The 26,146-nt window shown below is 41.1% G+C and overlaps 1 protein-coding gene across 4 annotated transcripts in view; it reads left to right on the top strand.

Moving 5' to 3' along the window:
- Positions 1–26,146, top strand: part of MON2 (MON2 homolog, regulator of endosome-to-Golgi trafficking) — an 83,682-nt gene that overhangs the window by 6,151 nt on the left and 51,385 nt on the right. For 3 of the 4 annotated variants that reach the window (XM_074902973.1, XM_074902972.1, XM_074902971.1), the window contains exons 2-4: positions 9,611–9,674; positions 13,953–14,080; positions 14,933–15,064. In XM_074902973.1, coding sequence (XP_074759074.1) covers positions 9,611–9,674; positions 13,953–14,080; positions 14,933–15,064 — 324 coding nt within the window. Of the gene's footprint in view, positions 1–9,610; positions 9,675–10,527; positions 10,545–13,952; positions 14,081–14,932; positions 15,065–26,146 lie in introns of those variants that run through there. The other variant, XM_074902974.1, reaches the window with a different exon arrangement.

Raw genomic sequence — 26,146 nt, 5'->3', positions numbered from 1 at the left:
GTCAGGAACTCTCCTCTTGGGTCTGGATATCACCCAAGGAAATTCCTCGTGGTTGAAAGCATTCACTCTTTAAGGGAGTGATCAGGCATTTTGGGTTGTCATTAAATCCTAGGAGTTTATTGAATTTTGTGTAGTAATAAGGTTTTTTCCTTGCACAGACATTTGGATCTGCCATTTATGAATAATTTCTGGAGTTCCAGTCAATTGTATAAAAAACCTGTTATTTTAATTATTGTCTGTTTAATTTGAGAGCCTCTGCAACATTCACTTAACTAATATTTTAAAGGCTCTTCTGAAATAGAGAAACAATGCTCTGTAAAATGCATATTGTCATAGTTAGGCAGTTTGCACTCAAGGATTTGACTGGAGGTTATTCTGTAGCATTCTTTAGTTACTAGCCTGTATCTGAACTGGTAACTTGAAACAGTATTTCCTAGTATTTCCTACAGTTCCTTTTATAATTCCTGATCTTTAGCAATTGTTGTGTCTGCTACCTTCATGTTTAGAATCCATTAATTTTATAGTATTTCTTATTATTGATCTGTGTACAGTAGTATTTTTCTCAAAATTATGTTTTTAAAAGTGTACTGTTTATGTTTCTAGGGGATTGTCATTATTCAAACGTGTTCTAAGCATCAAGATTTATTGTAAATACTAAATTTTAAGTCATTATTTTAGTCTTTGATAAGGAATATCGTGTTGAAAAATGATTCACATAATGCGCATTGACCCCATTTCTCCATCCTTGCAATTTAATGAATGAAACAATGACTAAAATTTTATGTATCTTTATATGTATCTATGTATCTGTGTGTACCTATATATAAAAGTACACAGTCTATCTGTATACTTTTAATGTTAGGCTTCAGTGCAGGATTAAGGTGCCTGATTTTGGGTGTCTAAACTTCCTTCATTGAGTGTGCAGGCTCAGTTTGTAATGGAAATACTGTCAGTAGAGCCAAATAGCAATTCAGAGGATCTTGTAGCCAGGGGATTGATTCACTCCGTCACCTACACATTAGGTGTATTTGCCACTTGAGATACATTGATGTTTCTTTCTTGGCTTCCAGCAGTTGGTCTGGAAGAGCATGGGTCTTCTGCTGTCTGCATGTAGTTGCCTTGGATACAGAGGCCTAAATTTAGACCTCTGTATTGAGCCCCTCTTAGCGGGTCAGCTGAATTAGTTTAAGGAGAGACTTTAAGAATTGAGGAGAATTCAGTAGAGACTAAATCTCCACTGTAATAGGAGTCTAAATATTTAAATTTGTGAATCTTAATCTGTGATTAAATCCCCATCTGCCTCTTATGGCTTCCTGAAGATTATACAGGAAACATGTAGCAGAAGCTGGAAATTCTTGGTGATTCCAGTTCTCAAATAGTGCCCAAACTGTCGACTGTTGTTTCTTTTTACCAAGTGCCTGGCAAACAGGCATTGCTCTCTCTGACTGGGTGACTCAATATAGTATTTGTGGCAAAACCTCAGGAGTTCCCTGGTCCCATCTGTTCTGATCGACATGCTGAAGGCGAAATTAGTTTGAACTTCAAGTGTAAATCTTCTGAAGCTCTGAAACAAGGTGGTTTGGGTTTTTTAAAATGTAGCGTGATCATTTTTGTGACAGAAGTATGTCATGAAAATTCAAGTGCTTTATTTCAGTGATACATAACCGTTTGTGTTATACTTGATGGATCACTCAAGTATCCATTAATGGTAGACATGGGCACTCTCAAGACATCCATAGGCTATGTATATATAATATTAAAGTTATACACTGTGTTATATATATACTTTATATATACAATAATACAAAATACGGACTACATCCTGATTCTATCACTGTGGAAGGGAGAAGTATAACTTAAAAATCTGTTGCTAATTGGCTGTGTTTCTTCTGTATCAAGTCAAGTTGGTTTATATGTGATAGTTTTTCTAGCTGAGGTGTAATATTTTGATTGTTGAATGAAAACTCTTGATATGAAGTATTTATAGTTCATTATCTTTACCTCCACATTCACCTCAAGTGAGGTACCTCCAGAGGCAACAGATCTGAAGCAATTTAGGAAACACTGGCACCTCTTCTGGCATTACTGATGGTTAACCTTCAGGATTCTGAATTGGCTGCTGATACTGCAAACTGACAATTTCAGATTAATGGGGCAGAAGAGTAGTCACTCCTGTCAAGTGAAAGAGCACTTTTAATATGGGGGCAACTAATACACTTGCACTAAAGCTGGAAATGAACAAGGTTGTGTGTTGGTTTTTTTTTAAAACAAACCACAAAACAAACTCTCCAATATCATAAATCTTGAATTGGTGGAGAAAGTGTGTAATAGAATCAGTTAATGCTTTTATTTTTTCTCAAAGCATCGGAGCTCTGGTAATAGAGAATGTCACCATCCTTGAGTAGAGTCAAGTCTAGCAGGAATTAGTTTGGTATCTTCAGCTGGTGGTGTGCCTGTTGTTGGGATCAGAAATGTACACTATTTATTTCCTTCATTGGGCACAGGAAATCATGATGTAGAATACACCAGAGCAATTTTGCTTCTGTCTCAGGTAAAGTGTTAACAGCTGAGGAAACTACTTTGTATATGAACAGAGACTGATGGTCTGTTTGCAATTTCTTGTCTTTATATGCTAAATAAAGGTAATGCAAGCAAAACCAGCCAATATATTAATTTCTTCATTTTAAAAAAGAACGTTAATCAGGCTGTTCAACAATTCACACAAATCTCATTCTAAACTTAAGAAATTGGAAAACTGTGGCTGTTTTTTGTATTGAAAGTTTTGTGATAGTGAAAGTGGTTTACCAAAATACGGTTTTCAATTTATAGGAAAATTAGTACTATTTTGCCATGATTACTAAGATTCTGTAGAAGAAAAAATACAGTGAGAAGCTTGTTCAGGAATTGCAGACTATGGTGATTTGAAAGGAGCATTATTGCTTTCAGTGTTCCCTGCTTTCTTTCTCTGCTTGTACATGTATCCAGGATGGAGCACACATCTGAACAGCAATCACAAACTGCTTCATGTTTGCTGCAGCCTGCCTTTAGGAAGCTGTGGACATTAACAGACCCTGCCCTTAGTCTTGTCTTCCTTGGGTTGAAAAAGTGCAGCTATTACAGTATCTCCTTATCTATTCTCCATCCTCCAACTGTCTTGGTAGACCTCCATTGGACTTGCCTCAACATGTCAATGGCTTTCTTGCAATGAGTCTAAAACTGGACTTACTACTCCAGAAGTCCCACAAGAGACAAAGAGAGGGAAGGACTCCCTTATCTTGACTGGCTGCCTATGTTCTTGCTAATACAGCCCAGCATGCAGTTGGCCACCTTTGCTACAAGGGCTCACTGCTGGCTCTTGGTTCATGCTACATTCATGTTGGCTGTTCCTAACCATCTTCTTGTCCTTCATGTGCCTAGAAATAGCTTCCAGGAGGATTTGTCCCAGTGAGTGACCTGAAGCTGACTCGTCTGTAGTGTCCTGAAAGCTCTTCCCTGCCCTCCCTTGAGAGTATGTGTAGTGCACACCTTTCCCCAGTCATCAGTAACCTTCCCCAGTCACTGTGACCCTGATAGAGGATGTCCTTTTAATTTTATTGTTCCTTGGGATTCTATGCGTCCAGTTGACTTAAGTATTCAGTTTGTGTATTCACTGCCTGTATCTGCCTTTATAGGGGGAGGTGCTCCATTCCCAGCTAGTAGAATGTGAGCAAGATCTAATGCAAATACATTAAATTATTCCGTATAATAAATCCCTGTGAGTGCACAATGCTGTATGATCAGAACTGGCATTTCACCAGTTGAAATCTCAGGTAGACTGAGCATATGTGAAAGAGAAGGATCTGAGTAGGGATTGTACTCTTGGGGAGGAAGATAAATATACAGAAGGCAAGTACAGTGCTTTTTCACGCAAATGTGGTATACTCGAGTGCTTTCATGAGGTTGATTTAGTGTGGAGCTTTTTCTGATTGTGTCCTTTTTCCAAATAATAGTTTAGCAGCACAGTAATGGTCCAGAATGTGCTTTTGCAAAGCAAGCCAGAATAACAATGAAGTGAAACTGTACTTTAGACAGGAGGATCTCTTAGCTAAAGTATTGGATATAGGGTTAGTGTTCAATTTGGAAAGGCAGATAATGATGAATAGAAAAAACCTGCTCTTTCTATTTCACGTAATAGATGTGGAAGTGACCATAGATGACATATATTACTCTCTACTCTCATCCAATCTTAGTAAAAGGTTGGCAAACAGTGTAATGTAAATACCAGCGCAGACCATCATTCCTGAAAGCATTCCTGAATGCTTTTCTTTTTAGGAGAGAGAATTCAAAAGCTTGTGTAGTAAGAGCTGCAAACCTTACAGCAATTTTAGTATCTCTGGAGATAGTAATCTGCTCTGAACATACAATAAAAACACAAATGGTAATTCAAAGCACTAGCAGTGGAAATTCTTTATTAACTTTTGGTAACAATACTATCACATTTAGAAGTTCGTACAAAAATATATTTAATGTTAGATCAATCCTTAGTAGAAATTAGCACATGCCTGGTTGCTACTTTAAATATCTGTATGTGTAATTTTTCATTTAAAAGACTTCTGGTCCTAATTGTGAGATAGCAGTTTCTTTGAAGATCAGCAAGTTGATCCCTTTAAAAACCTTCTTAAAAACCCTTTTTTAAAAATTTTTAAAAATTGCTGATATAGCAGAGACAGTGAGTATTCTTTTTACTTTCTGAAAAGGGTCACTGGTAAGAGGTATTTGAGATTAGAATTTTGTGTCATCTTTCCCTTATGAAAAGTTGTTAACTATGTTGTTATTTTTCAAGGAAAAAAGGGTAGCTTTTTCATATTTACCCTAGAGTAAGGGCAAATCCTTGGGGTTTACTGTGGAGCAACTGATGTGCTGTCAGATCACATCCCAGCTGACCCCTCTGGTACCTTGTTTGCCTGTCCATATGCATTGCAGTAGAGGTCCATTTTGTCTTTGCCTGTGAGTAGTAAACTGCTAAATAATTATGACTTTTTATTCAAGCATGCACCATACTATTATTCCTTGTAGCCATTCTTTGGCTGCCAAGTAACATGATCATGGAGTTAGCTATAGTGATATCTTTCGGTAACGCAGACTGTCCACTGCAGTTGGGTTTGAGAACTTCCACAGTGTCCCTGGAAGACAGATATGAGGAGGCCATGCCTTTCACCTGCACTTGGCACTCTGCAACTGATAAGGGTGACTAGCCTTTAATTCATCCTGAACAGTAGCTACTAGAACTGCATATCTCAGTTATCCTAATATGCCCATATGCTATTTATGAGTTCTAGGTCTTTAAATATCACAGAATCATAGAATGATTTGGGTTAGAAGGGATATTAAAGATCATTTGGTTCCAACTCCCCTACCATCGGCAGGGACAGCAACCACTAGATCAGGTTGCTCAAAGCCCCATCCAACCTGGCCTTGAACACTTCAGGGAAGGGGCATCCACAACTTCTTTGGGCAACCTGTGCCAGTGTCTCACCAATCTCACAGGAAAGATTTTCTTCCTTATATCTAATCTGAATCTACCCTCCTTCAGTTTAAAACTGTTACCCCTCATCCTATCCCTACATTCCCTACATGATAAACTGTCCTTCCCCATCTTTCCTGTAGGCCCATTTCAGTACTGGAAAGCTGCTATAAGGTGTCCCTGGAGCTTTTTTTCTTCTCTGGGCTGAACAACCCCAACTCTCTCAGCCTGTCCTCATAAGGGAGGTGCTCCATCCCCCGATCATCTTTGTGGCCTCCTCTGGACCTGCTCCAGCAGGTCCCTGTCCTTCTATGTTGAAGGCCCCAGTGCTGTACATAGCACTGCAGGTGGGGTCTCACAGGAGCAAAGTAGAGTGGGAGAATCACCTCCCTTGACCTGCTGGCCACACTTCTCTCAATGCAGCCCAGGGTACAGTTGGCTTTCTGGGCTGTGAACACACATTGCTGGCTCATATTCATTTTTCCATCCAGTAATACCCCCAAGTCCTTCTCCACAGGGCTGCTCTCAGGCTGTATTTGTGCTTGGGATTGCACCAACCCATGTGCAGGCCCTTGCACTTGGCCTTGTTGAACTTCATGAGGTTTGCACAGGCCCACTGTCGTGCCTGTTAAGGTCCCTGTGGATGGCATCCCTTCCCTCCAGCGTGGTGTCCCTCCAGCACCGCTCAGCTTGGTGTCGTTGGCAACCTTGCTGAGAGTGCACTCAATCCCACTGTCTGTGTTGCCACCAAAGATGTTAAACAGTGCTGGTCCCAGTACTGGCACCTGAGGACCACCACTTGTCCCTGCTCTCCACTTGGACCTTGAGCTGTTGACCGCAACTCCTTAAGTGCAACCACGCAGCCAGTTCCTTATCCACGGAGTGGTCCATCCATTCAACCCGTGTCTCTCCAATTTAGAGACCAGGATGCTACTTGGGACAGTGTCAGATGGTTTGCACAAGTCCAGGTAGATGATGTCATTTGCTCTTCCCTTATCCACCAACACTGTGACCCATCATAGAAGGCCACCAAATTAATCAGGCACAATTTTCCCCTAGTGAAGCCCTGTTGGCTGTCACCAATCACCTCCTTATTTCCATGTGCCCTAGCAGCGTTTCCAGCAGGATATGCTTCACACAGAGTATAATGTGGAGAAATTTAGCTCTTGAGTGTTACCTGGATGTCGGAAAATGTTGATTCTACTTGAGAATAGATTAAGTATTAGCTTGCTTAGTGCCTGAGTAGATATTATTATACCTGTGTGTGTTACCTGGTTGATGGTTTTGCCCCTGCACAAGGATTAAAATTTCCCAGAATTTGGAAGATGCCCACAGAACATCTAATGTCAGGAAGACTGAAATTCTTCCCTGTTTCAACTGACAACTGAGAAATCAGTGAGGTGGGAAAGAGGTTTGAATCTGAGAAACTCTTAAAACTGGGTTTGAAAATCTGTGTGAATTTCAACATCCCGGTCTCTCTTGTGCAGAGAGCCTCTGTCTATAAGGTGGCTTTAGGGTGAGGTTCTCCGCAAGCTGTGAATGGTGTTGTCAGACTGTACCTTGGGAGAGGAACTTTGAGGCCAGGAGGTAGATATGCACAGGCTTCTTTTAGTCTACATGAAACTGCACTATATGTCTTGATACTAATTTTTTTTTCTACTTAAATTCTGTGTTTGCCTTACTTTGCTTTCTGTGAAGGATGATTTCCACATAATCAGCAAATACTTACTAAGTTCAAGAAAGCACAAAGATGATGGGGCAAGTGCTTGAGCCTGGAGGGTCCTGTTGAATTTTGCTGTGAGATTATGGAGTGTTTGATTAAAAACAAATCAAAGTACCAGAAGAGATTGGCTTGAATATACACTATCACTGAGAGCCAATTTCAGTTCTTCATTGATACTTCTGTCCCCAAACTGAGTGCTGTAGTTGCTTTAGCAGAAATATGAAGCAAAACTCAGTAATGCCAAGTGTGTGTTTGAGCCATTTTACTTCAGTTCATTTCACAATTACTAAAGCAGCAGAATAAGAAATCTAATTAACTGAAGGTTTCAGGTACATTTGAGCTTTGTTATGTTACAGGAATTACGTGTATTTGTTTCTTTTTAAAATTAAGACATTAACTGACTTGCTCGTTAAACTACTATTAACTGCAGTACTAAGGGAAACTGATAATGTTACTTTTAGTGGTGCTGACTGCTTTAAAGACTTGGTGCCTTATGTTTGTGTGAAAGTAAATGATCATATTTGTACCCATACGTAAACAGTATGATGCTGGCCATCTCCTTGATTAGTGTTATTCTAAAATCCTTTTTCTAATGGGGTAGTGTCTCGGAGAGTACTGCAGCAATCGATCTAATTTATAAACGTAAAATCTATCAATATCTCTTCTAATTTGCCAAGTTAAACTGATGCAGTCGAAATCCACTTTTATACTGATGTATACAGAATAGCGTGGTACCTGTGTGTAGTCTCTTTTTTACTGGTTTTAATTGTGTGAAAGGTATATTTGCATGTTGCTTTGTGCTCATTTAAGCATGCTGTAAGTTGAGGCGTTCTGGATATTATTCTGTCTGTATTTTTAAAGTAGAAACACTGTGTTCAGCAAAGCTTAAATAATTATCCAGAATTTCACAAATCTCTTAAATGGTCTTAAGGTAGTGTTTAATATTTCTGTGTTGTTTGGGGAAATTAAAAAAAAAAAAAAAAAAGATAATTTAAATTCTGTATTTCCAATTTAGCTATTCTCAACTCTTAAAATATTTGATTATGAACTTGTACTGTCATCTTAACCTGACTTTCTGGGAAATCTTGTTGGAATAGTGTTCTGATGAATGGGGAATATTGGAATATTACTACTCAGTAGAACTTCATGTACTGTCGCTTTCACATTTTTGCTACCACAGCTTGTCTACATCTCTAATCTGTTCTATATAGTGATGGCACCCTTCCTTAAATAGCAGTATCAGAGAAAAAATGGAAACATTGATTATGGGAAGTACACAGAAGTACAAAGCTGAAATAAAAGGGGAAATGTACTTTCAAATTTGTCAGAACTGTGTTTTTCAGCAGTTTGCTTCTATTGTTTGGGAAAACCTGTTGCGTTTATTTTGGTGCACAGCGTATTGAACATGATTTCTTTAATTGTTTTCAGAGGTTTATAGCTTATTAATGGAACTGAAAATTGGAAGGTGCCATTTGCAATGTATTTTTGTGTTTTATATACAAAACTTGTCGGAAATCATAATTTTGAATTGCAAAGCCTCAGTGTTATATTTTCAGTTTGGCTTGATTTCATTAGAGAACAAGACTTTAGCATTCTATGATGGGAAGCACTTACAGACAATCGAAGAGGGAACTGCTGTTCACCTGCAGCAATATGTGATCTCCTCGGTGGGCTGCTCAGCTCTGCAGCACTAGTTGTCATCCAACCAGTCTGTGCACACGCATCCCTGCACACGCATCCCTCCACCCGCACGTCTGCAGCCCTGGGTCCCGTTGAAGGGGTGCGTGAGGGAGAGGAGGATGCTGTTTGTCAGGTCAGACTTACGGGGAAAGGGGAGGAGCTGTTGATGTGGATTGTATGTCGTGTCAGGAAGAATGGAGAGCGTTGTTAGGAAGCCTTCCTTACGGTACTGCCCTGGGATAATTCGTGTAGGGCGTTCAGGATACAAAATCCACGGGAAATTGGCTTTCATTCTGATCCTTGTTGTTAGTGAAAGTTACCAGTTCTCCAGCATTTCAACCTGATGAATGTGACAGATTATATACATCATGGTAGTTGTTTCACAGTTTGAAACTGTACACAGACTGTAACAGGGTTTTTTTTGTTTACTAGTGATTTTTCTTTGTAGGACTGGAAAGTAATACAGTCAGAGTTCTGAGTCATAAAAATTCTGAACCACAGAATAAACCCCTTCCTGTGGAATTATGGAAAAGAATTCCAGAAGCTACAACGATTTCACTTTTGCATTATCTCTGCTTATGAAAATACTAGAAAAACATTTTTGCCCTGAGACTACATTTTTTATTTATCTTCAGTATTCTTATTTCTTTCCAGACATTGTTGTATGAAATAGCATCTAAACTACTTATTTTCTTCACTTCCAGGCTGCTGAATCAGGAATAATAAAAGTGAAAACAATAGCTGCACGGAACACTGATATTTTGGCAGGTAATTATTTGCAATGCAATGGAAAAAATAAACTTGGGTTACAGATCAAAATATTAAAAAGGTGTCTTGGTTTTGTGTAATAATCCTACATGTCTTTTAGTGTGTGCCATTATCAGTGATGCTTTACTTTCAGGCTCCTAGCAAAAAATCCAGTAGCATGAGAATTTAGTACTACTTCTGCATGTTAGTGCTATACTGATGCTGAGGAAGGTTCCCTTTTCAGTTGTGGCTCTACAAAAGTAATCATCCACTTAGCAAAATAGCATGAAATATTTAGACTCCAATGTTTTATTTACTGTCTACATTCACCACAGCTGTTGAGTGCTCTGTGTGCAGTTCTGCAGTGTGATCCTCATCTGTGTGTTTAGTATGAGTCTAGCCTTTGGAGACTTGTGCCTGGCAGGCAAAAGTCTATCTTAATCTAAGACAAGGTCATTCAATTTAAGATGTATCACTGCCTTGAGGGACAGGCAATATCTTGTGAGTTGCAGCTTTGTAAATGCTTAAAACAGTATCTCAGGCTTTCTTCAGCTTTATTAAATAGCAGGTAAATTGATGGCTTCTTGCCAATTACTGGTAAAGCCTCTGGCCAGATTTGAATGTTCCTATATTAATACTTGAGTGTCTACCCAAGCTGTAGTCAGAATCCTTAAAATGATAAATTCTTTGAAAAGTCCAAATGAAATAGATGTAAAACTATTTTTTGTTTTGAGGTATGTAAATCAGATATTGGTAAGGAGGCACTTTCTAGAATTTAAGTAGCAGTCCCACCCCTTAATATTTCACTTTAATGCCTCTTTTTTTATTTGTTTATTTTCTTTGTTTTTACTGCTGTCATGAATGCTGACATAAGTGGGAAAACTATGCCAGGTAATGTCAGCTATGTCAAAATAAACAAATGAACAAGAGAAAATTCTAGTTAGCCATTTGGGAAGCTGTCAACATTTTTTGGTGTATTACTGTGTAAAGAACTTTATATTTTAGAAAGTTAGTTTGTAATCCTGAAGTATTCTTTGGTTTTTAATCTTAATTTCAAAGTGAAGAGATGTGAAAGATCACTGATTTTGAGCATGGATTAAGTAAAGACTGCCGTCTTTATTTCTGTCATTTTGAGGGAATGCTTTCTGGTACTTGGTCAAATCTTGTAGGTACTTTTGCTTTGGAAGGTTTAAACTAGAGTGTAGTTAGTATTTATTTCATTCATTCTGTACAGATTTGTTTGTATGAGATCTGGAAAACCAGCTGGTCCTAAAAGTTATTTTGATTAGTTAATCTTTGCTAATAGGGTAATAAGTTTTTTCCCCGGTAAGAAAGTGCAGAACAGAGGGGAACATATACTTTGCCTGAACGTTATTCTAACATTCCACAGTTTAAACATTAAATGGTCCCAATTCTTTATAGACTCTTGTATATTTTGAGGTATCAGTTGTAACCTAATCTTGTAGATAAGTTAATGTCAAGATACCTGTTGTCTCCTATCTTCTAGTTAACTTTTTTTTTTGAGGAGGACAGTATGTATATACTTTAGTAGTAATAAAAATAATTGTGAAATCTTGTGAAGCAGATACCTTTTGACTACTAGATGATTTAGGAACATCTACTAGACATTCTAGTAATCCAAATAAATATTTTGATCGGGAAATTATTTTTCTTCATATTTTGATGTAAACTGTCATTTCACTAAAATAGATGAGAGGAACTGTATCACATTGTTTTGAATAAGCTGACCTGATGCTTTCTTGAAGCATTACACTATATAGGTTTATAATTTTTAGGAAAATAGATGCAATCTTAAAATCTTAAAAAACTTTATTATGTCTGGTGAGATGTGTTTAACTTGCCAAAACTGAGAGGTTGTTGATCTAATTTCTTTCTTTCTATTGGAAAAGTTGAGCAGTTTCAAAGTCTTCATTTCTTGGCAGTCTGTACATGCTTTATAATTTATTTATGAGGTTTTGAGTAATTCCAAAAGAGCAGTCATCGTGTGCTTTATATCGCAGGAGATTAATGTGAGAACTTAGTTCTATGTGGCTCTGAGATGTGCAGTTCATACTTTAGTTTTAGAAGTTCTTTTAAAAAAATTAGAATTACAGTCTCATTGATAGAATGAAGGAGTAAGTTTTACTTTCCCAAAACTTCTTTCTTGATGTGTTTCATTATGATAGACTTCTTTAATATATTCTAACGTAATTTTGATAGCAAAATGGAAGCAGACCTGGGTATAAGAAAATTTTTGTGTATTTTAAGACTGAAGCTAATATAATGATTGGTACCAAACCAGATCTATGAAACATTAATTTTTCACCTTCATAAAATAAAAATCCTATTGTTTTTAATGGAATATAGGAAATTAGTTATTATAGTAAAATATTTAAATTATTTTCTTTTGTTATTTATTAACTCTTACGCTATTTTTGCCATTCAGAACTTTATAATGAGTCTTAAGATATATGTTTTGTGATATCTTTTTAAAAATTTTGCTTTCTTCTTTCTGCTTGATAGTTAGAATTTAGTGGTGATTCAGAAACTTATATGACTGAAGAAGCATTGGTGTCCATGTTAGAGTGAGCTCTTCAGGCTCTATTGGTCATGTGTTGTAGGTGTTCATAGGTTACAAAGGCAGCTTAGATATCTAGCTCACATTTAGACACTGACAGATGCTTAAATTGTGTGTCTTTATCAAAAATGGAAGCTTGTTACCAACTATGTAGCCAATTTTTTGTTTTCAATTTGAAAATCATGGAGTGTTTCATAAGAGAATGGTATTGGTGGATATGGATTATACTGTACATTTTAAAAAGCAGATTTATTTGTTTGACAGTTAAAAAATCTGTTATCTGAAATCAAAGCAGATTGTTAAACAGGCAGTAAACCTATGTATTCATTCACATTTATGTTGACATTTTAATTGTTTTTGATTAGGCATTTGGTGCAAAGGCAGCCTGTCAACTGCATGCAGAGCCCATACTGGCTCTGAAGAGTTTGATGAAACTACCGACTGTACATATGTTAATAATATTACCTTATAGAAAGTTGACATTTATAATTTACACTAGCCTATTCTTTTCATAGCAACTTCTGGTTGTGTTAGTGCTTCAGTTGAAAAATATCACTAAAATATATTTTTGTGGTTTTTATCTTGGTGTTTCTTTTTTTTTTCCAAATCAGTTGTAGTGATAGTTAATCACTCATTTTCGTGAGCCAAACTTCAAATTGCTCAGTAGAAAAAACAAAATAGGTCATGTTTTCATTTTTATGTGAGAATGTAGCTTTTGTTTGTGGTAAAATCTGTGCTCTAAAGATGTGTGTGAAACTATCATGAACACGTTCCTTGTTTTACACAGACTAAAACACAGTGTGTGACAGTGTAAGAATATATATTAAGCTTTCAACTGTGAGGAAATTTTTTGTATCTGAAATTGTGATGAACAGCTGAAATCTTAAAAGTTTGCATGAATCAACAAGCATGGCTGCAAACAGAAGAGCACTCATCAGTCAGTCATGCTTTCCTTTCATCTTTCAGAAATATTTTCTTTTTTTAATTCTATGAAGTTTATATCCAATCTCTAGAATTACTTTTATGAGGAAAAACTTTTAAAAAAAATGTCAGTGTGGAATGTGGTATTCATTGTGAAGTTCCTTCTCCTTAAAAAAAAAAAAAAAAAAGATAATGAAACTTGTGTTTTCTCCTGACAAAGCTTCATTTTAAGAAGCTGCCCTTTGTCACTAAAACACTGGCTGAAAAACTCCTAGCCAGTGTACATACCCAGGATACAACCAGTCCTGTCTCTTTCTCATTCTGTTTTGTTGGTAGCACTTTGCTGTTCCCCTGTGCCATGTGCTTTGGTATGTGTCTCTGTGCCAGACGTTGTATTGCTTTTGAATTTGGTGCTGAGGTGAAGCAGAGCAGGAAAAGGCTACCAGCTCAAGGCTGGTCACCGCTGCAAGGCCAGAGAAAGTGCTGGGGTGGGGAGAACCTTACAGCTTCTTACTAACCAAATGGACTCTTAAGTGGGTGTTTTGGATTTGGAAAGAGAAAGTCACTTTAGTGTGTAAGGCAGAAGGTGCTTGGATTTTGAGCCTCAGCCAGGGTAATTGTGGAAATGAGTTGTGGCAGCCCAGTGCCTGTCTTCACTTGGCTTTTCTCTTTGGTGCAAGAGTAAATCCCAAATTTCCAAGTCTGGAGATTTCTTTTTGCTAACAGGTATAATTAACAAATTTTGCATCGTATTCATCAAAGTATTAAACATTGACTGCTTCAATATCTCTTTTTGAAAGCGTTGAAAGAGAACAGCTCAGAGGTAGTTCAGCCTTTTCTAATGGGTTGTGGAACAAAGGAACCAAAGATCACTCAGCTGTGTCTAGCAGCCATACAGAGGCTCATGTCCCATGAAGTTGTTTCAGAGGTAAGATCAATCTTTATATAAATACATAAGTATTCCAGTGTGAGAAATAAAGGCCTCAAACAGAGGATGAATGCTTGTTTTTTAGAAGGTTGTTTATATTATAATGAACACAATCTGCAAAGTATTTTGCTCATATATGTTTTTTTAAAAATGTAATTTAAAAGAAAACCTTTTGACTTTTGGGGGAAAAAAGAAAAAGGAGAAAAACAGGTGAGGAAACATGAGTAACATAGAAGGAAATTAATGAAAATTCAAACTAGCTTATTTAGTTTGCATTCTTACACTGCAGGAACAGAACATGCAATGGTACTTGATAAATGCAATTCTTCAAGTTGCATCCACAGAATTTACTCTGCATGTTAACGTTATGTATGATGTTTTCGTTACATTTTACTTCTAAAAGTAAGATAAAATGGATGCATGTTTCCTGCAATTGCAAATGGCGTGATATATTATGGTACTGCATATATAGGGTGTTAAGAAGCTGGTGAAAATAATGCTGTTAAAATATACCTTCAGTTCTGCTTGCATAGTGTAAAATTATACTGTTATTTCCGTGATATGAATTAATTTTGATGGTAAAATGTCTTTGTATGGTCTCTTCTGTATTTCCAAGTAGAAGATGAACTGCACTCTTTAATTTGGAGTCCACATTAAGAGATTTTTCCTGTCCATTCTAAAAATATTTTGGGAAGCTTGGGACAATGACATGTTCTCAATGTAGTCCTATGGTGTAGAGAAACAGGCAAATTCAGTTATGACATGCATTTATGATAATGTTATTCTTACATGTATACACATGATATACCAGTATGTAAACATCTCAATTGTCAAAAAAATATTTCTTTGTAGGCTGCAGCAGGAAACATTATTAATATGCTTTGGCAGCTGATGGAAAATAGTCTTGAAGAACTTAAATTGCTCCAGACAGTTCTTGTACTTTTAACAACCAATACAGTTGTGCATGATGAAGCGCTGTCCAAGGTAAGAATTTGTTAGTGCCAACTACAGTACTTACAAGAGGAAAAAACGGAGAAATTTTACATATGAAGCAACTGGAAATAATGGAAGAGGAGGGAGCCGCCTCCTTGATTCTATTGTGTACCAAATGTACACTCTGAAAAATGGGAATTTTTTTTTTAACTTCCTTTCCAATCTGTTTTTTAATTGATAGAGTCATAGAATGGTTTCGGTTGGAAGTTAAAGATCATCTAGATCCCATCCCCCTGCTGTGGGCAGAGACACCTTTCATTAGACCAGTTGCTCAAAGCCCTGTCCAACCTGGCCTTGAACACTTTTCTTCTCTGGGCTGAACAACCCCAACTCTCTCAGCCTGTCCTCATAAGGGAGGTGCTCCATCCCCCTGATCATCTTTGTGGCCTCCTCTGGACCCGCTCCAGCAGGTCCCTGTCCTTCTTATAATATGTTGGGGGCCCCAGTGCTGGACACAGTAGTGCAGGTGGGGTCTCACAGAAGCAAAGTAGAATGGGAGAATCACCTCCCTTGACCTGCTGGCCACACTTCTCTCAATGCAGCCCAGGGTACAGTTGGCTTTCTGGGCTGTGAACACACATTGCTGGCTCATATTCATTTTTCCATCCAGTAATACCCCCAAGTCCTCCTCCACAGGGCTTGCATTCAATCCACTCTTTGCCCAGCCTGTATTTGTGCTTGGGATTGCACCAACCCATGTGCAGGTCCTTGCACTTGGCCTTGTTGAACTTCATGAGGTTTGCACAGGCCCACTGTCGTGCCTGTTAAGGTCCCTGTGGATGGCATCCCTTCCCTCCAGCGTGGTGTCCCTCCAGCACCGCTCAGCTTGGTGTCGTTGGCAACCTTGCTGAGAGTGCACTCAATCCCACTGTCTGTGTTGCCACCAAAGATGTTAAACAGTGCTGGTCCCAGTACTGGCCCCTGAGGACCACCACTTGTCCCTGCTCTCCACTTGGACCTTGAGCTGTTGACCGCAACTCCTTAAGTGCAACCACGCAGCCAGTTCCTTATCCACGGAGTGGTCCATCCATTCAACCCGTGTCTCTCCAATTTAGAGACCAGGATGTTACTTGGGACAGTGTCAGATGGTTTGCACAAGTCCAGGTAGATGATGTCATTTGCTCTTCCCTTATCCACCAACACTGTGACCCATCATAGAAGGCCACCAAATTAATCAGGCACAATTTTCCCCTAGTGAAGCCCTGTTGACTGTCACCAATCACCTCCTTATTTCCATGTGCCCTAGCAGAGTTCCAGGAGGATCTGCTCCATGATTTTGCTGGACACAAAGATGAGACTGACTGGCCTGTAGTCCCCCCGGTCTTTCTTTTTCGCCTTTTTAAAAATGGAGGTTATGTTTCCCCTTTTCCAGTCAGTGGGAACTTCACCAGACTGCCACAACTTCTCAAATATGATGCATAGTGGCTTAGTCACTTCATCTACCAGTTCCTTCAGGACCCATAGATGCTTCTAATCTGGTCCCATGGACTTGTGCACCTTCAGGTTCCTTAGATGGTCTCGAACCTGTTCTTCTCCTACAGTGGGCAGTTCTTCAATTTTGCCTTTGCCTTCTGCATCTTGGGCAGTGTGGCTGGAGCCCTTACTTCTGAAGAACAAGTCAAAAAATTCATTGAGTACCTCAGCCTTCTCCATATCCTGGCTAGCCAGGTCTCCTGTTTCCTTCCAGAGAGGGCCCACATTTTCCATAGTCTTCCTTATATCGCTGATGTACCTATAGAAGCTTTTCCTGTTGTTCTTGACATCTCTGACCAGATCTAATTTTGTCAGGGCTTTGGCCTTCCTAACCTGATCCCTGGCTGCTCAGACAGCTTCTCTGTCTTCCTCCCAGGCTACCTGTCCTTGCTTCCACCCTCTATAGGGGTTTTTTGTGTGTTTCAGCTCGTTGAGGAACAACTTGTTCATCCATGCAGGCCTCCTGGTGTTCTTACCTGCTTTCCTTTTTGTTGAGATGCATCACTCGTGAGCTTGGAGGAGGTGATTCTTAAACATTAACCAGCTTTCTTGGGCCCCTCTTTCATGCAGGACTTTATCCTGTGCTACTCTGCCAAGCAGATCCCTGAAGAGGCCAAAGTCTGCTCTCCTGAAGTTCAGGGCAGCAAGCTTGTTGTGTGTACTTCTTGCTGCCCTAAGGATCTTGGACTCCACCATTTCATGGTCACTGGAGCCAAGGCTGCCCTTGAGCTTCACATTCCCCACCAGCCCCTCCTTGTTGGTGAGAACAAGGTCCAGCATAGCACCTCTCCTCATTGTCTTCTCTATCACTTGGAGATGGAAGTTATCATTGACACATTTCAGGAACCTCTGGGATTGCTTATGCCCTTCTGTGTTGTCCCTGCAACAGATACCAGGGTGGTTGAAGTCCTCCATGAAGACCAGGGATTGTGAACATGAGGCTACTTCTATCTGTCTATAGAGGGCCTCATCTGCTTAGTCTTCCTGGTCAGGTGGCCACTATAACATCTCCTGTCCCTGACTTCCTTTTAATCCTGACGTGTAAGCTCTGGGTCAGCTCCTCATCCATCCCCAGGCAGAGCTCCATGCACTCCAGCTGGTCACTGACATAGATGGTGACACTCCCCACCTTGTCTCCCCTGCCCATCCTTCCTAAAGAGCCTGTATCCTTCCATTCCAACCCTCCAGTCATAGGAGTCATCCCACACATCTCTGTGATGCCAGTAAGTTCATAGCCCTGCAGGCATGTGCATGTCTCTAACTCTTCTTGTTTATTCCCCATACTACATGTGTTTACATAGAGGCATTTAAGTTGGGCCCCTGATGAAGCTGATTTACTGGCTGGAACTCCTTTGTGCTGCTCTTCAGGTGCTCTCCTGCATACCTGTGATTCCCTCCCCAGGGTCTGGTCATTTATTGCTGGCACTGTCATCAAACTCGTAGAGGTGGGATGAATTGAGGTTCCCCTTCCCTGGCAACAACTTCAGTTTAAAGCCCCCTTCACCAGCGTTGTGAGCCTGTGGCTGAAGATGCTGTTTGTCTTCTCTGACAGATGGACCCATCTTCTCCAGTTAGACCAGGTTTCTCAAAGCCTGTGGTCTAAGTAGCCAAACCCCTGACTGTGGCAGCAGTCCTATAACCAGTTGTTGATTTGATAGATTTGAATGGCCCTTTCAAACGCCTTTCCTTTGACTGGGAAGATTGATGGAAAAAAAACCCCTACCTGCACTCCAGAGTCCCTTACCACTGCTGCCAGGGTTCTGTAGTCCTTGATACTCCTTTGACTGCTCCTGGCTGTATCAGTGGTGCTCATGTGGAACAGTGGTCAGTGGACTGTTGGAGGCTTGGTAGTCTCTTGGTGACATCCCTGATACAAGCCCCCAGTAAGCCATACCCCTCTCTAGAGTGCATTGGGTTGGCAGATGGGTGCTTCTCTACCTCTTGGAAGAGTCGCCTACTGCTGTCACCTGTCGCCTTTTCTTAGTTGCACTGGTTTTTATACAGGGAGCAGACCAGGCTGCCATACGCAGCTCCAGAGTCTCTCATGATGTGACGGGTTTTTTCTTCTTCAGTCTGCAGAGCAGCGAAGGAGTTCTGCAAGGGCACCTGCACAATAATACATTTCTGACTTAATCGGGAGTTTAAATAAACTGATGCCTATCCTTCTCATCTGCTAAATTTGTTGTATATATGTTTTCAAACTGAAATCAGAGCGCATAGTGCAGTGTAATCTCTCACTAATAAAAGCAAATATTAGAAGAAGCTGCTTGCCACCCTGACTTAGATCTCTTTTGGAAGCAGTCCATTTATTGCTCTTTCATTCAGAACTGAAATAATTCTATTGCATAATTTTAAACATGTACTATTTTGGATATTATGTTTCAACTAAGACTAAATATAAGGATTCCAATCCACTTTAATCTTAAATTACTAGATACTTCCCTTTGAAGGTGCAACGTTGTTTATCCATCTGTGAAGTGTGAAGTTCTGTTTAAAGTTCCTCTTCTAGATTACATTTTATAATTTTTCTCTTTAGCTTTAAAACAAATTTTTGTTTTTAAACAAATCGTTCTAAATTGCTGTCTTTGTTATGCTCTGCCTTCAGTGTATTAGTTTAATATCAGAGTAATTTTTTTTTTTTTTCTGAGAGAACAAATTGAAGAATATTTTTGAAGGCATTCTGTTCTGATGGAAGGTTTTCAGTTTTTCTTTGCTTCTAGTTTTAATGAAATAACTTTCTACCTGATTAAATTTGTGGATATTAAAATTCTTATTAATCTCCTTAACCAGGGGAAAGAAAAACAGAAAAGGAAAACAAGCTAAGTTAAAAAGACCGGCTGAAGGCAGGAAGATAATGGAAAATTTATAAAACCTGTGAATGACAGAATAGTAACTTGGTTGAATGGTTTGTCAGTAGGTTCTTTTTTTTTTTTTTTTTTTTTTACGTGAGTAGTCAAATTATGCCAAAGACTCTTCAGCACTATATTGTTTCTTCTGTTCTAAAGAACGCTTATTTTCTAAATGAGGTGCTATGTTCTTGGGCAGAAGCATGATTTTTAAAGAAAATGGAAATACTTTAGAAAGTAAGATTGTCAGTCATTAACTGGGTAGCAGATGTTCTTTAACAACCTGCAGTGTTGTCGTTTTAAGTCTGAGTCTAGGCTCTAGAAGATGACAGTTGCTGTTTAAGTCCACTGTACCTTTCCCTTCTGCATATCATATATCTGCCTCTCATCACTTCCCTCATTTACTCTTCTTCCCCTGCCTCCATATACCCTCTCTCTCTCTCTTTCCCTTTTATTCTTAGGTTCTTGGTATCTGCGTCCTATTTCACTTTTTTGGTGAAACACATTTTTCAACATCCTTAATTTGTTCATCTCTTGTAATGTCTAGAATCTCTCTCCTTTTGGACCCCAACCACAGAAAAATGTGGGCGCGGCAGTGTCAAATAAATAGGAAAGGTCTTTACCAGCCTGTCTTCCTCTTGTCTTGTGTCCTTGTCCAGAAGCATGCTCACATAATACAGTTATTGGAGAATCTAATTCCTGTACTTCTAACAATTTCCTTACTGTGTGTTAAAATCTGGTATGTCTAGAAATATACAGTCAAATCTGGGCAGACTCTGACAGGGGTGAGAAAAAAACATTCCCAACACAGAAATACCTTGTAAAATTTCTTGGTGTTATTCAGGTCCTGAAATTATTAGTTTCTCAGTTAACCAAAAGAACCATTACTTGGTGTGAGTAAAATGGTGGAGTGGTTTGTTTGGTTTTTTTCCCCCCAAGATTCTTTTGAGAAATATCTGAACGTTCTTTTTTTTTTTTTTTTTTATGTTGAAAAGTTCTTGGAGAAAATCAGTTTGAGCCAGACATATATTGCATATTCATGTTTTAGCTTGACTGATTTAAATTAAGAAAATTACTGGTAAACCATCTTGAAAAGCCCCTTAATACAGGCACTGCTATGAGATTATTTGAGTCACTGAGCTGAGCAGCTCCAGTGCTGGCATGGCCCACAGTGGAGCATTCCAGTGTGGTACACAGGGGTTTCTGGGGAACCTCAGGGGATCTGAGAGAGCTGCCAGGAGCCTGCAGTTCATGCCACAGTGGCTGATGAGACCTGGACAGGGCCAAGAACAACAACAGCCAAGCCCCCCAAACACATAAAAAAAGCCCTTTAGAGAGTGCTAGTGAGCAGGGTGTGGCTCATCAGCAAGGATGCAGCATGGCACTTTGCACAGCAGGGCATGTGGGAAAGGCACTAAACTTCTGCCAGCTCGACCAGGGAGCAACGGTATCCCCCCTGCAGAAAGCTGTGGCCTCTCTAAATTCTGCATCTACTACAGCTGATGCAGCTGCCCAGATAGAGCTCTGGTGGGAGCTCGCTGCCACCCAGGTGCCAGGCTGCAGGGTGGGCCCTGCTCTGATGCTGGACAGCAGCAGTGAGCACAGCTGTGGGAGGTGCACCTAGGGAGAGGAACTCTGCCACTTGGTGACAGAGCTACAGAGGTCAGTAGGTTAAGGAGTACCAGGGAGTGCAAGAGAGAGAGAGAGAGAGGCTACTGGAATCACACTCTACCTTCCCTGAGACAGGCCCAACAGGCAGACAGGACATGTGCTATGGAGGATCCCCTATCCTCTCTCTGCCTGGCTGAACACAGCGACTTAAGGGATAGGGGGTAATGGTGACAAGTTCCTGCCCAACACGGCAAGTACGTCTGCTCTGTGACTACGCGAGCATGTCCAAAGAAGGGCAACAAAGCTGGTGAAGGGTCTGGAGCGCATGTTGTGTGAGGAGCATCTGAGAGAACTGGGGTGGTTTAGTCTGGAGAAGAGGAGGCTGAGGGGAGACCTCATCGCCCTCTACAGCTACCTGAAAGGAGGTGGCAGAGAGCTGGGGATGAGCTTCTTTAAGTAACAAGCGATAGGACAAGAGGGAATAGCCTCTATTTACACCAGGGAATGTTTAGACTGGATATTAGGAAGTATTTTTTTTCAGAACGGGTTGTTAGGTGTTGGAATGGGCTGCCCAGGGCAGTGGTGGAGTCCTCATCCCTGGAGGTGTTCGAGATGAGTTACATAGAGATTAGGGATATGGTGTTGTTGGGAACTGTCAGTGTTAGGTTAATGGTTGGACTGGATGATCTTCAAGGTCTTTTCCAACCTAGATGATTCTATGATTCTGTACCTCACCTTCCCAGGTGCCCTTGTGTAATAGTTATGAGGCTCTGCAAGTGGAACCAAACAACAACGAGGACGATGGTTCATCTAACTTGGAGATGTTGCTGATGTGGTCGGTCTACGCCCCGCATCAAAACTGCTTCCCTGAAGAAAAAAAGATGAGTCACTGTCATAGGAGACTCCCTTCTGAAGGGAACAGAAGGCCCACTATGCAGACCAGACCCACTTCTCAGGGAGGTCTGCTGCCTCCCTGGGGCCTGGGTTAAAGATGTGAAGAGAAAGCTTCCTATCCCACTACAGCCCTCAGATTATTATCCATTAATGATTTTTCAGGTAGCCAGTGATGAAGCTGCAACTAGAAGTTCACAGGCAATCAAGAGAAACTTCGGGGCCTTGGGACGACTGGTTAAGGGATCAGGAGCACAAGCAGTGTTCAGCCTTATCTTTCCAGTTGCAGGGAATAATGAGAGAAGAAACAGGAAGAGCCAGCAGATCAATACCTGACTCTGAGCATGGTGTCACTGGCAGAATTTTGGGCTTTTTTGTCATATATTGGTTTAAATGACACCAGGCCTACTGTCAACAGATGGGGTATACCTGTCTCAAAGGGGGAAAAAGTATCTTTGCACAGGAGTTACCAGGGCTCATTGAAAGAGCTTTAAACTAGATTTGAAGGGGGACAGAGGTAAAACCAAGCTCACTAGAGATAAGCATGGGGGCATCTTGACTGTTTGAGGGACGGTGTGCTAGCGAGGCTCTTTGGTATGCCATCTCAGTGCCTGAGAATGGTCATGTAGGAATTAGGGCTTCTTCCCCCAAAAGACGACAGCATGAGTAGCCCAACTGAAATGCATCTACACCAATTCACACAGCATGGGCAGCAAATGGGAGGAGCTGGAAGCTATTATGCAGCAGGAAACCTATGCTATAGTTGCCATCACAGAAACATGGTGGGATGACTTGCACAACTGGTGTGGTGCAGTGGATGCCTATAAACTCTTCAGAAGGGATAGGCAAGGAAGGAGAGGCAGTGGAGTAGCCCTGTATGTTAGGGAGTGTTTTGATTGTGTAGAGCTTAATGATGGTGATGGTAGGGTTGGGTGTTTATGGGTAAGAATCAGGCAAAAGGCCAACAAGGCAGATATCATGGTGGGAGTCTGTTATAGACCACCCAACAAGGATGAAGAGACAAAACAAAATAGTATATAAGCAGCTGGGAGAAGTTTCACAATCACTAGCCCTTGTTCTTATGGGGGTCTTCAACTTACTAGATGTCTACTGGAAATACAGCAGGGAGGAAGCAGTCTAGGATGTTTCTGGAGTGTGTGTAAGATGTGTGTAAGAAGTTTCTTGACACAGTTGATGGATGAGCCAACTAGGGAAGATGTGCCCTGCTGGACCTTGTTGTGATGAGAAGAGCTTGTAGGTGATGTGATGGTTGGAGGCTGTCTTGGGCCTAGTGATCATGGAATGATAGAGGTTTTGATTCTTAGAGAAGTAAGAAGGTGGGTCAGTAGAACTGCTACCTTGGACTTTTGGAGGGCAGACAGAGTCCCTTAGGAGGCAGTCCTATAGGGCAAAGGAGTCTGGGAAGGCTAGACATTCTTCAAGAAGGAAAACTTAAAGGTACAGGAACAGGTTGTCCCCATGTGCTGAAAGATGAGCTGGTGGGGATGACCGCTGGCCTGGCTGAACAGAGAGGTTTGTCTGGAACTCAGGACAAAAATGAGAATTTATGACCTTTTGAAGAATGGGCAGGCCACTCAGGACGATTACAGGGATCTTGTGAGTTACGCAGGGAGAAAATTGGAAGGGCCAAAGGCCAACTAGAACTCAAACTGGCTACTGCCGTAATACAATAAAAAATGTTTCTGTAAATACATTAGCAAGGGCTAAGGAAAAATCTCCATCCTTTACTAGATGCAGGGGGAAACATAGTGACAAAGGATGAGGAAAAGGCTGAGGCTTAATGCCTTCTTTGCTTCAGTCTTTAATAGTACGACCATTTTTTTCTGGGTAACTAACCCCCTGAGCTGAAAGACAGGTAGGGAGCAGAATGTAGCACTCATAATCCAAGGGAAATGGTTAGTGACCTGCTACACCACTTAGACACACACAAGTCTATGGGGCCAGATGGGATCCACCCAAGGGTACTGAGGGAGCTGGCAGAAGTGTTCACCAAGCCACTTTGAGTCATCTGTCAGCAGTCCTGGCTAACTGGGGAGGTCACCATTGACTGAAAGTTAGCAAATGTGATGCCCATCTGCAAGAAGGTCCAGAAGGAGGATCTGGGGAACTGCAGGCCTGTCAGTCTGACCTCTGTGTCAGGGAAGGTTATGGAGCAGATCATCTTGAGTCCCAGCACATGGCATATACAAGACAACCAGGTGATCAGGCTCAGTCAGCATGGCTTTATGAAAGGCAGGTCCTGCTTGACAAACCTGATCTCCTTCTATGACGAGGTGACCCACTTAGTTGATGAGAGAAAGGCTGTGGATGTTGTCTATAGTAAAGCTTTTGGCACTGTTTCCCACAGCATTCTCATGGAGAAACTGGCTGCTCATGGCTGGGATGGGTGTACTCTATGCTGGGTAAAAGACTGGCTGGATGGCTGGGCCAAAAGAGTTGTGAATGGAGTTAAATCCAGTTGGCAGCTGGTTACCAGTGATGTCCCCCAGGGCTCAGTATTGGGGCCAATTCTGTTTAATATTTGTATCCATTATCTGGATGGGAGTATTGAGTGCAGCCTCAGTAAGTTTGAAGACAACACCAAGTTGAGTGGGGAGTATTGATCTGCTTGAAGGTAAGACAGCTCTGCAGAGGAATCTGGACAGGCTGGATTGATGGGCTGAGGCCAACTGTATGGGGTTTGACAAGGCCAAATGCTGGATCCTGCATTTGGGTCACAACACCCTGTGCAATGCCACAGGGATGGGGAAGAGTGGCTGGAAAGCTGCCCAGCAGGAAAGAACCTGGAATTGTTGGTTGGCAGTTGGCTGAATAAGAGCTGGTACTGTGCCCAGGTGGCCAAGAAGGCCAATGGCATCCTGGTTTGTGTCAGCAATAGCGTGGCCAGCAGGGACAGGGAAGGGATCTTACCCCTGTACTCGGCACTGGTGAGGCCGCACCTCGATTCCTGTGTTCAGTTTTGGGCCCCTCACTACAAGAAAGACATTGAGGTGCTGGATCGTGTCCAAAAAAAAGGCAATAAAGCTGTTGAAGGGACTAGAGCACCAGTCTTGTGAGGAGTGGCTGAGGGAACTGGGGTTGTTTAGCCTGGAGAAAAGGAGGCTCAGGGGAGACCTTATTGCTCTCTACAACTACCTGAAAGGAGGTTGTAACAAGGTGGGTGTCAGGCTCTTCTCCCAAATAACAAGTGATAGGATAAGAGGAAATGGCCTCACATTGCGCCAGGGGAGGTTTACATTGGATATTAGGAAAGATTTCTTCAATGAAAGGGTTGTCAAGCATTGGAACAGGCTGCCCTGAGAGATGGTTGAGTCACCATCCCTGGAGGTATTTAAAAGATGTGTAGAGGTTGCTTAGGGACATGGTTTAGTGGTAATGGTTGGCAGTGCTAGGTTAATGGTTGGACTTGATGACCTTAAAGGTCTTCTTCCAACCTAAATGAATCTATCAGTCTATGATTAACCTAAAGAACCATACAGTATATTCTGAAAGTCCAGAGGTGCATGATTGTGTTGTAAAATTTCAAACTAGAACATTATAGAATCATAGATTGGTTTGGGTTGGAAGGAATCTGAAAGATCATCTAGTTCCAGCCTCCCTGCCATGGGCAGAGACATGTTTCACTAGATCAGTTTGCTTAAAGCCTCATCCAACCTGGCCTGGAACACTTCCAGGGAGGGGGCATACACAACTTCTCTGGGCAACCTGTTCCAGTGTCTCACCACCCTCAGAGTAAAGAATTTCTTCCTTATATCTAATCTGAATCTACCCTCCTTCAGTTTAAAACTGTTACCCCTCATCCTATCCCTACATTCCCTACATGATAAACTGTCCTTCCCCATCTTTCCTGTAGGCCCATTTCAGTACTGGAAAGCTGCTATAAGGTGTCCCTGGAGCTTTTTTTCTTCTCTGGGCTGAACAACCCCAACTCTCTCAGCCTGTCCTCATAAGGGAGGTGCTCCATCCCCCGATCATCTTTGTGGCCTCCTCTGGACCTGCTCCAGCAGGTCCCTGTCCTTCTATGTTGAAGGCCCCAGTGCTGTACATAGCACTGCAGGTGGGGTCTCACAGGAGCAAAGTAGAGTGGGAGAATCACCTCCCTTGACCTGCTGGCCACACTTCTCTCAATGCAGCCCAGGGTACAGTTGGCTTTCTGGGCTGTGAACACACATTGCTGGCTCATATTCATTTTTCTATCCAGTAATACCCCCAAGTCCTTCTTCACAGGGCT

This window comes from Athene noctua, chromosome 3 (genome assembly GCF_965140245.1).
Source record: "Athene noctua chromosome 3, bAthNoc1.hap1.1, whole genome shotgun sequence".
NCBI classification, from domain to species: Eukaryota; Metazoa; Chordata; class Aves; order Strigiformes; family Strigidae; genus Athene; species Athene noctua.
The sequence above is the reverse complement of the archived record's forward strand: the minus strand, read 5'-3'. Positions and strand labels throughout refer to the sequence as shown.